The sequence below is a fragment of the Pogoniulus pusillus genome, chromosome 40 (genome assembly GCF_015220805.1).
Source record: "Pogoniulus pusillus isolate bPogPus1 chromosome 40, bPogPus1.pri, whole genome shotgun sequence".
Lineage (NCBI taxonomy): Eukaryota > Metazoa > Chordata > Aves > Piciformes > Lybiidae > Pogoniulus > Pogoniulus pusillus.
In genome coordinates this window covers 7,799,393-7,810,391 of record NC_087303.1, presented here as the reverse complement: position 1 = coordinate 7,810,391, position 10,999 = coordinate 7,799,393, and the positions used below count along the sequence as shown (strand labels likewise).

The 10,999-nt window shown below is 48.9% G+C and overlaps 1 protein-coding gene across 1 annotated transcript; it reads right to left on the bottom strand.

The window, feature by feature from the left end:
* Positions 1 to 2,582: 2,582 nt before the first annotated feature.
* LOC135191604 (feather keratin Cos1-1/Cos1-3/Cos2-1-like) lies at positions 2,583 to 3,299 on the bottom strand. Its single transcript, XM_064174044.1, has 2 exons — positions 3,279 to 3,299; positions 2,583 to 2,991 (listed from the first exon to the last, which is right to left on the bottom strand). The coding sequence occupies exon 2, from the start codon at positions 2,952 to 2,954 to the stop codon at positions 2,655 to 2,657; it is 300 nt and encodes a 99-aa protein (XP_064030114.1). The 5' UTR covers positions 2,955 to 2,991; positions 3,279 to 3,299; the 3' UTR covers positions 2,583 to 2,654.
* Between the last annotated feature and the right edge of the window lie 7,700 nt (positions 3,300 to 10,999).

Below are 10,999 nucleotides of genomic sequence, written 5' to 3'. Positions count from 1 at the left end.
TACATGCGTAGGGCTGAGGTGTTCCCAAGTTCATATTGGTCCCTGTCCCTGTGAAGCCAAACCCACCTTGGGTGAAGTCAGCCCCAGAATGCTGACTGGTCCCCAAACGCACAACACTGATCTCTGCTACCACAAGCCATAAAGGATCTGCGTGAGAGCAGATAATTGCAGCCCTCTGAACACACAGCACTTTACAAGTCAATCTCCATCATCTATCAGCAGTCCTGGTTAAGATCCTGGATGATCCTGGCAGCTTGCAAGTGCGATGCCCATCTATGAGAAGGGCTAGAGGGAGCATGAGGGGAACTACAGACCTGTCAGCCTGACCTTGGTACCAGGGAGGATTACGGAGCTGTTTGTCCTGAGTGTGCCTGCATGCAGGACAACTGGGGGATCAGGCCCAGCCAGCATGATTTCATAAAGGGAATTCCTGATTGACCAAGCTGATCCCCTTCTATGAGCAGGTGGCCTGCCCAGTGGATGTGGGAAAGGCTGTGGGTGCATCTGCCTGAACTTTAGTGAGGCCTTTGACACTGTTTGCCACATCATCCTCCTGGAGAAACTGGCAGCTCACAGCCTGGAAAGGTAAAATCTTTGCTGGGAAAAAAACTGTCTGGATGGCCATGCCCAGAGAGATGTGGTGAATGGAGTTAAATCCTGCTGGTGGACAGTTACTAGTGGTGTTCCTCAGGACTCGGTTTTGGGGCCAGTTCTCTTTAATATCTTTATCAATGATCTGCACGAGGGAATTGAGGGCAGCCTTAGTAACTTTGCGGATGACACCAAACTGGGTGGGAGTGTTGATCTGCTTGAGGGAAAGAAGACTCTGCTGAGGGATCTGAAGTGGTTGGATTGATGGGATGAGGTTGATTGTATGAGGGTCAATGAGGCCAAATTCTGGGTCCTGCACTTGGGTCACAACAAAGACAGAGGCTTGGGGCAGAGTGGGTAGAAACGACCTGGCAGAAAAGGACCTGGGGGTGCTGGTTGACATCAGCTGAAGGTGAGCCAGTGCATGCCCAAGTAGCCAAGAAGGCCACCAGCATCCTGCCCTGGATCAGTCACAGTGGGGCCAGCAGGAGCAGGGCAGGGATTGTTGCCCTGTACTGGGCACTGGTGAGGCCACACTGTAGCTACTGAGGCTGAGGGGAAATGTTATTGCTCTCTACAACTCCCCAAAAGGAGGCTGGAGTGAGGTGGGGGTTGGTCTCCTCTCACAAGTAACAGAACAAGAGAAGATGACCTCAAGTTATGCCAGGGGAGGTTTAGGTTGGATATTAGGGGGAAAAAAAATTACCAAAAGAGTGGTCAAGCATTGGAACAGGCTGCTGAGGGAGGTGGTGGAGTTGCCATCTGTGGAGGACTTCGATAACCTGTAGACATGACACTTCACAACATGATTCAGTGAGCGTGGTGGTGGTTGTTTGCTGGTTGGATTGATGATTTCAGAGGGCTTTTCCAACCTTTTTGCTTGAAAGTCCCTTCAAGAGGATCAGAACTAAGCTCAGCCCTTCTGCTCCCTTTGGACTATTCCCCACTGGATACTGGAGCACTGTTCTTGTGGAAGGAACCCCCTTCTGTGATTGTTTCCCTCACAGACCATGTACTCATGCAGTTAGGGCTCGAGTGGGTTTTCCATTCCATTTCCTCATGTCCTCTCCATGGTCACATAGATAAAACCACAGGGTGCTCTGTGGTGTGTACCTCCCAGATTCTCTCTCAAGGACATTGAAGAGTCTCTTCCTCTTGGCTCAAATACTGGACTGCACAAGCAAGGAGCAGAATCATAGAATCACAGAACTGTGAAGGTTGGAAGAGACCACTGAGATTATCAAGTCCAACGGCTCTCCTAGAGCTCACAACCCAACACTACTGCTAAAGTGCTACCATAAAACCACATCTTGCAGAACCACATCCATGTTATCTAAATGTCTCCAGGGATGATGATTCCACTATCTCCCTAGGCAGCCTTTTCCCATGCCTTAAAATTCTTTCTGGAAAGAAATACTTCCTAATTTCCAACTTGAACCTCCCCTGGTGTGAATAATCCACTCCACTGGGCATGATGTAGATGGTAGAGAACAAGAGGAAGGTAGTGACCCTGGCTTGGCACCTGGGTGTGTTGGTTTCTTCATTGCCTGCTTCAAATGTTCAAGGTACCTGTCAGATCAGGAGAGGAGATTTCGTTAAATGTGGTTGGGCAGAGGAGGGAATGCTGGGGGAGAACTGCCAACGTGTTTGCCCAAGAGAGCTAAGCTAGGGTGAGACATCCACTCAGCTGAGCATCCCTTGGCAGCAGTGGTAACTGGTTCATCCCTGAAAGAAGAAAGGAAGACTCAGAGGCCCAGGCTTGGATGCAGCACAACTTTAATAAGTCTAGAGGAGAAAAGGAGGTGGTTCATACAGGGCATGAAGGACTTCACCCACTAAAATGAGGTGGAGATGTTGCAGAGTGTCCTTCTGCCTGGCCTGAATAGGAGTGGAGTCAGGCTGCTGGCCTTGGGAGGTCCCTGCTGGGCTGGTGTGTGGTGACAGTGACAGTAAAAGGAGACAGAAGAGTGGAAGAAAGCAACAATGGCCTGAAGCTCTGTCTTCTGTTCAGCACCATGTTTTGAGGTCTTGGATGTTCTTGTGCAGAGATCCTGCCAGCAGCTCTAGCAGGGCCTGCAGCAGTAGCGGTTGGTGATGCAGGAGAGGTCAAAGCCCCCAGAGCTGATGGGCACTCCATCACAGCTGAGGATGCTGCCGACAGCAGCAGAGGTGGAGGAGCCCACAACGGTGTTCTGTGGGAAGGAGCTGAGGATGGGTCCAGGCAGGGTCACCACCACGGGGGAGGGCTCAATGACAACGGTGGAGCTCTGGCACTGCCTGCAGCAGGGCTCATTGCAGCTGTTGGCCAGCGGGGTTGGGCCACAGGGCTGGCAGCAAGGCTCACAGGGCTTGCAGCAGGACATGGCTTGGGGCCGGAGGTTCACCCGTGGGAGAGGATACCTGTGGTACAAAGAAGAAAATAGAGCACGTGAAATAGGGCACATGATCACTGCACCCAACTGAGATGGAGCCAAGGATCCTCCTGTGTGAGCATATGTTGTCCACCTCAATGCATTTGAGGTGCCTGAGCTCAGTCCCAGCCTCCCTCTGCTGAAGACCTTCTCTGCCTTTCCTTCTCCCAGGACAAGTGTCTCCCAGACCTTCACTAAGACAGCCCCTGTCTACTGAGACATACATTGAGGAGAGACCTGATGCTGAAGAAGGAGGAGCAGAGGCTTCAGACTCACCTGGTTCCCAAGCAGAAGGAGGTGAGAGAAGTGGACGAGGGAGCAGAGAGCTGGGCTGCCTTTTATAGCAGTGCTGCAGTGCCTCAGGCCCAGAGGCAGCTCTGTGGAAGGAAGAATTCTCTGAGCAGCTCATGACAAATGCAAACCACCCCAGCTGAGAGGACAGGCTGTGTCCTGCTTTCCTGTTCTGTTGCTGCTTCATTTCCTGTCTTCTGCTATGTCCTTTCCCATTGGAAGTCTTCTGTAAATGCCAGGATGAGAGCCTCAAGGGTTTCCGGGGTGGACTTGTTAATGCAGGCAGAAGACTCAGTTCAAGTGCTGGTGGCATCCCATGCATGCAGGCGATGTGCATCCGGGTCAGTTCCTGTGGGATTCTTCATGACCACATTATTGGGAAACATACATTACTATCTTGTTTCTCCTTCAGATCCCCGAGGAAGACCATGTGAGATGACACCAAAACCTTGTCTCTTGGTCCCCTAATCTCTCTCTGATGGTCATTCATGGTTCACAGAGGCAGGCTTCTACTGGGAGGCTTTGACCCAACTGCAGCACCACAGGGCAGTTTTATTGGGCTCATTTGCATCCTCCTCTCTCTGTGCACTCTCTGCAGGTCATTGGGGAACCCCAGGAGTAATTCTGAGGCCTGCTTTTTGCCTGTGGTACTCGAGTCCTGTTCTGCCAGTGTGGTCTCCAGCATCTCCTCAGCAGAGTCCACCACTGCTGTTACTTTCCCGGTTTTCTGTGAGCACACAGGTGGTTGTTGCATGGTTCCATGCAAGCAGGCATGAGCACACAGCTGTCATCCCGTACTTGTGTGATCCAAATCATGCCAGCACGGCCAACTCTGTCTGTTCTATTCCTGCCCAGTCTCTTCTATTCCTGCCCAGTCTGTTCTTGTTTATTGTTGCGGAGAGCAGGAATTAATATGTGTCCGAGTCGGGAATTTATCAAAAATAGTTATTTTTATTTTCCCAAAAACCCGCCCCCACAACTATATATACAAAGATTAATTTAGTTTAATAAGCAGATTCAGTTGCATGAGAATTAACCTACAAGGATAACATCAATAATCTGACTATTTTTGGAAGTCAGAAGTTGGAAAAGGCATTAGCTATTAATTAATAGCGGTTTCTTACTAAATTAAGCTAAGCCAAATAACTCACTCAGGCTGACTCGTGCGGTCTGTCTTCCTCTTCTTTTCCAGCGGCTGCAGGTGAATCGTTAAGAGGTCGTTAAGGGTCGTTAGGCACACAAAGGTGTCAATAGGAAAGCAAATCCCTGAAGGTCTCTCTGCAGTCCAGCCGAGGGGAGTGTGTGAGCTCAGGCAGACACATACGTCCAGGCACAGGCAAACTCCAAAGCGGGAACCCCAAAGGTGGGAAGACCCCCAATATTTATAACCTTCGCTAGACAAAGGGCAGAGTTACCACACCTTAGGCACGAAAGCGCATGGCCAATCCCAGCCTGGCTCCAGCGCGGGAACTCACGGGGCAGTCCTCCCCCCCTTCACGGCTGCAGGGCAGGCGAGGGGGGAGGGAAACCAGGCGGCTTTTCCCCTTTCCCTCCGAAGTCCGGGCAGGAGAGGAATTTAGGGGTACAGGACTTCAGGACATTTATTTCTTCCTAGCCTCCACTGTTGTTTGTCCCACACTTTCTCAGAAAGACAGGGATACGGCAAAAGGGCTGTAGGAAGCTTGCTTATGGCCCAGACACTACATCTGAGCATGTCCTGCTGTGCCATCACTCATTCTTGCCTCCACATTTTACATGGAACCATTTGCAATCTTGAGTCCGAGCCATTAGTCCTCTTGTTTCTTCCCTGTCCTCTGACAGATTCCGCATTGCTGCTGTGGGCTCTGAGCAGTCACAGAGGAGTGAAGGCAGGACTGGCTGAGAGCCTGAGGGAACAGGGCCTCAGGAGAAGAAGGCTGAGTCAGCTGCTTTGTAAAGTGCACAGTGATAGGATGAGAGGCAGTGTCATAGGCTGCCATACCATAGTATCAGGGGGTAATAAGAGATGGGGCAAAGGCCTGATACAAGCCAATCCAAATCAAATCTGATCCGAATCCCAATCTGTTTATTGCACCCCAAGCGTGGGGTTATATACTTTTTTTATCAGAAGGCCACACAAGAAGGTTACAAATCATCTCAGGCTCCGATTGGTTACGTGCACCTGCGTTAGGACTGCGTTAGGATTGCACAGTACTTGGCAGACATTCTTCATATTCTCTCAACAACACATATGTTGTGTCTGGCGATTCTAAGTCAGCAGAGATAGGCGAAAACCACAGACTCCAGGCTTACACTTGTTTACATTTGCTACACCAGCCTCTAAGGTCATTCCCACCCTCCATCAGCACTTACTGAACTCTCTCCTGTCCATGGCTGGACAATAGCTGCACCACAGTGAGACAATTCTATAAAATAGCTGCATTTAATATTACTATATCCAACAAGGCAGTGGACACACTTTGGAACCTGGGAAATTCTGTTTAAGTTTAGAAACTGTAGGTTTAATTTTTGAGGTCTTTTGCAGGATCTAGCCTTGGAAGTGTCCAGAACTTGTGAACAGCCCTGTGCAGCCTGATCAAATGAGACCTGCTCTGAGCAGGCACTCAGAACTTCTGATCTCCAGGGGCTCTTTCCCAGCTATTCTGTGGAGTAAGCCTGCATCTGGACTCTGTGCAGGAGCCAGGGGAGGCAAAAGTCTTCATCTTCCTGCATTTTCTTTTCCTCTATCGCGTAATCTGAAATGAGAGTCTTCTGGTCCCTTCCTGTCCATCTTGGGTGTATGGGAGGACAAGAGGCAGACAGCTCTATACTGGTGGATCCCACAAAGACTCCGAAGCATTCAGAACATGATGTTGGACTGACTATGGCACGTTGCATTGTTTTCTTTAGGAGCAGCTGGTCAGCTCTGGCTTGTCAGGCAGACAGTGTGAAAGGTGACGGCCCGGGTTCTCTGAAAACATGGCCAATGTTCACCTTTCCTGTCTTCCACTCATGCTTATTCTCTCTTCCTTGGTCATACTTTGCTCCTCTCAAAGCTGCTGTATGGACTCGGGAACTGGCTCAGAAGGACCTTCCAGCCTGTTCCCATTGCCAGGCAGACAAGAGCTGCCCTGTGGGAACTCTGCTCCCCAAGCTGGGCACCTCCCTTTAGAGTGACCTCATTTCCCTTTTTAGACTCATCACAAAATTGCTGTAACCTTTCCTGTGTCCCTGAGGTTGTCTTTCAATCCGCACGCTGACCGCTGAGGTACAAAGCCATTGCTTAGGAAGGGAGGTGGCACTGGAGAACCTTCCTCACTGCCAGAGGCGTTGGAAGTTGGGACACACTGCAGAGTGCTCTTTCACACGCTGCCTCTTGAAGATGGGGAAGACATCCCTAGTCACTCCACAGCCAATGACCATCAATAATTGCCTTGCCACGACTGCTCAGAAATTCCCCCTTGGCCCTGGAGAGCATAATGTGAACAGGAATCCTGACGACTGCTGCCCTCAGGAAAGGACCTGTGAGTATGTGGGAACCCAAGGGGAGGTCTAATGTCCCAGAAACATTTGGAGATGGCTGGTCCTCTGGCACTGGGTGGAGCTGTGCTGGGCTAGGAAGATCAGAGGATGGTGTTGCTGAGGGATGGCAGGAATAGGGAAAGTGGAAATAGCCTTGAGGATGCCCCAAAGTCCCTACTCCACCTCTCCCTCTATCACCCAGATCTACAACATCTCACTGTATGGACATCCTCTGTGAATTTCAAATGTGTTGCTGCACTGCCAGTTGTTCCTCTTCCACTGATGCAGCCATCCCCACAAAGCATTTGCCACCATCCAAGAGTCTGTACAGAGATAGGGCACTGGCTATTTTTCCCACTCAACAATATCCAAAGACAGTTGGATGGCTTTCACCTCTGCAAACTGACTTGATTCACCCTCTCTCTCAGCAGCCTCTGCAACCTTCCTTGCTGTGTGAGACTCCCCACAGCAGCTTTCTACTTTCAGTGCTTTCCCTCAATGCAGCACGGTCAGCCCATAAACAAGGCAGATTGATTTCAATTGTCTGGCAATTTGTTGTATGCTGGAACCTCTTCTGCACGTCTCTCCTCCATCTCTTCTGGTGACGTCCCAATTTCTCTGCCTTCTGGCCTCCTGGGCAATTGAGGCTCCCTGTTTGAGCCCCTTGCATTATCAGTGTGATCCACTTGCTCTGTGTGCCATCAGTTGTGTGATGGGTAGACGTAGTGGTTGAAGGATGATTGGAATATTCTAATGAGATTAATTAGATCAATGCTTGTAAAAAGAAAATAATGACAAAGTCTATTTCATTCACTGGTTTGCTAAAAGGGATAGAGAGCCAAAGTATAAACAGTTCTCTCTTTGCTTTGAGCGCTGCATCTCTGCTTCTCTCTCTAATCTCTTCTAACCTTGGCTAACCAGATGTTGTGGTAGGCCGAAATAGCCCAAAATAAGCTTATACATGTCCCAGCTTGCCCAGACATGTATTTCTGCTCTCCCTCCTCCTGTGCTGGGGGAAGCAACCATGGCAAATGAAAACAAAAGCCCTGGTTTCACCTAATATGGTCAGGCTTGGCTAACTGCCATTCTGATTGGCTATTCTGTGTCCAAAGTCCCATTAGTCTCAGGCCGTCTTGATAAAAGAGATGAGCAGGTAACACAATGTGCTCTGCTGTTGTAGTTGTCCTTGCTTGCCTGCTGCCATTGCTCACTGCCTTATTGTATCCTGCACTGCCTGGAAACTGCCTGCTTCGAGTTTACGAGGAACAGATTTTACATGCCTCTGCATGATCGGCCTGCATAGCCAGTGTGAAGTCGTGCTAAGACTGCACATTGCAAGTGGCTACAGAGAGCCAGGACCAGGACAAAGATTGACTGCCTCCTTTTCCCAGTACCATGTGAAGCCTGGGAAGAACCAGAAGCCTCTGTGGCTGATAAGACCACCAGAATTCCCTGGAAGCATTTGGGTATTGTCTGAAGCTGTAGCTAGCCCCGTGAGTTGGGGGATAATTTTGTGAGTAAATACTTAAAGCCTCTTGTAATTCACTATTGCCTTCTGCCATAAGCAGAAAGAAGCTCCTTGAGTCCATCTAGTGGACAAACAGAACAATTAACCGCAAGCATTGTACTGACCGCAGGAACCTTCTCTTCCAGTTCAGTTAATGTTTATATGTTTTTGCTCATTATTTCTAGACCCTATGTTATTCTTTGCATACCGTTTCCATGACCTTGCAAAGAACACATTATTATTAAAACTAGTGGTCGGGGCAGTGAGACTTTTGAATACCAAAATTAACAAACAATGTTAATTTTCAAAACATAATTGCGCATTAATTTATTACCCCTCCATTACAGCAGACAACACGTAAGCTTTGCTGCTTGTTTTCTGTCTGGGAGAGAGAGGGTGATGTTAGGCCTGTCCTGGGCTTCTTTTCTTTGGCCGGGAGGAAAATTTGGATTTCTGTACTATTTTCTAAATTGTATATAGCTGTCAATACATTTTATGTATATAACTGTGAACACATTGTACTCTCCCCCACTCCCATCTCCTCCCTTCCCTCTTACCAACATGTAAGAAAGGGAGGGAATAAAAACAAAGAGTTTTCTCACTTGATTACACAGAATATTTTACCCCTCCACTACAAAACGATCAGATGACATCAGCATATATAGGAAACAGAAAGAAAGGGAAAGGAGAAATGCCACCCAGATCCCCAAAACAAGCAATGATGTATCTGCACACTCAAGACCCGGAAAGCAAGAGAGTGACTGACTGAGAATCTCTTGTCCAGAACGATGACGCCCTGCAGTTGTAAAATGTCATCAATTCATGATTCCCATGGTGGGGAATATTAGCCTACTTCAAACCACCACTGTGGGAATGCTCCCAGCACCCAAACTCGCCCATTTCTGTAATATAGAAGGAGCTGCTGTTGAGGTAAACCCAGTGTCAATGGCGGCAAGATGGGTGGGAGTTGGGCAGCGCACCGGTTTTGGTTTCCTACTGCCTGCTGGGTGGGGTTTATTGTGGTTTTCTTTTGTTTGGTTGGTTTGCTTCTCACCCCTGTGTTTCACTGTGTTTTTCTCTGCAAGTAGGCTAAGGTAAGGTAATTATGACATTATGCTATCCTCTTGTGCTATGTTACTCTTTTTCCTGCAAGTAGGCTGAGCTAGGGTAATTGTGCATTATGATTATTATGTCTTATGTTATATTAAACTCTTATCTCTTTATTTTAACCCCATGTTTTGTATGCTACTTTTCCCTCACTTCTGTGTTGGGGGAGCAGGCAGGTTAGCCCTTCTGTCTCTTAGGAGAATACAGACTGATTGCTGACTCTGAGGACCCCCAGAGTGCCAGCCAAGGTGTGAAGGCTTGAGCGCATGTTGCTGTGGGGATGCCTGGAGTGCCAGCCAAGCTATTGGTTGCTGTTGTGTTTGGAATTGCATAGAATACATTGAGATGTATTCCATTTTGCCATGCCCTCTCCATGGTCACAAAGGTAAAACCACAGGGTGCTCTGTGGTGGGTACCTCCCAGATTCTCTGTCTAGGGCACTGAAGCATCTGCTCCTCCTAGATAAGACACCAGCATGTGCATGTGGGGACTAGGATATGTTCTCTTTGAACTGCTGGAACTCCCAGGACAGTTCCTCCACAGTCCAAACACAGCCCTGATCAGAGGGAGAGCTCTCTCATATTGCTGCAGCTGACCAGCCAATTCATCCAGGCTTTGTCTCTGGCTGTGTTTCCTGAGCACCGCTGCCGAGGAGTTGCGTATGACGATGTGCTGCGCAAGAACTTCTGCCGCTCTGTCTGAATTTGAGGGTGACTGCTTGTCATTCTCCAAAGCTGAGAAAGTCGCCTCCCTTGGGTCATGAGTCAATGGGGTGAGATAGCTAATGAAGGAGAATGCTGCATCCAAATTCCTTAACCCCATGCTCAGTGCTATAATCATCTCATAAGTGACAGTATCCGATACAGCAATGGCATAGACCTGATCTGTGGCGCTGAGATGACGAACATCACCAGAGGGAGTACACGGAAGACATGGGCATTTATAATACCCGGATGCCAATAGACAGACCTTTGGGTCCCACATAGGGTAGGAAAAATCCAGTCTCCTGGGCAGGAAGTAGAGGGCACAGAACAATGTGGGTAACATCCTGGGTGTGGCTAGGAGAGGGTTAATTTTCTCACAGGAAGCAGGGAGCAGCCACAGCCAGAGTAGCCATTGGGGTACTGGGTGCTATAGTGACATCATGGCTCGTGTAGAAGAGGAGGTCTGGTGAGGGCAGGGGGATTTTGGCTCTGGCACTGTGTACTGAGCTGGTCAAGCTTTCTATCTCTGCCTTTCTGTGCTTCTTCTTTAGTGGTGTTGTAATTCCTGGTGCTCCTCCAGTCTCTGGGCTGTTCTATAGAACTCTCCTTCTCCCAGGCCAGGGGTTTCCGTTTTGCACACAGTTCTTCTCTCACAGGGAAGGACTGAGCCTAAACCATGCCACATCTGTGCATTGGTTGTTTCCTTTGCATGCTTCAAATGTCCAAGTTGGCTTTTGTCTGCAACATAGACACATAACATATGTGGAGATGCGCCAAGACTCTCCTTCCTCCATCTTTTCCCCTGAGCACAGTGGAAGAATTGCCAGGGAAGAAAGGAGGACTCAGAGACTCAGACTTGGATGCAGCACAACTTTAATGAGTCTAGA

Bases quoted from the DNA above. Each gene is read 5' to 3' on its own strand.
- LOC135191604 (XM_064174044.1), bottom strand. From the start codon at position 2,954: ATGTCCTGCTGCAAGCCCTGTGAGCCTTGCTGCCAGCCCTGTGGCCCA.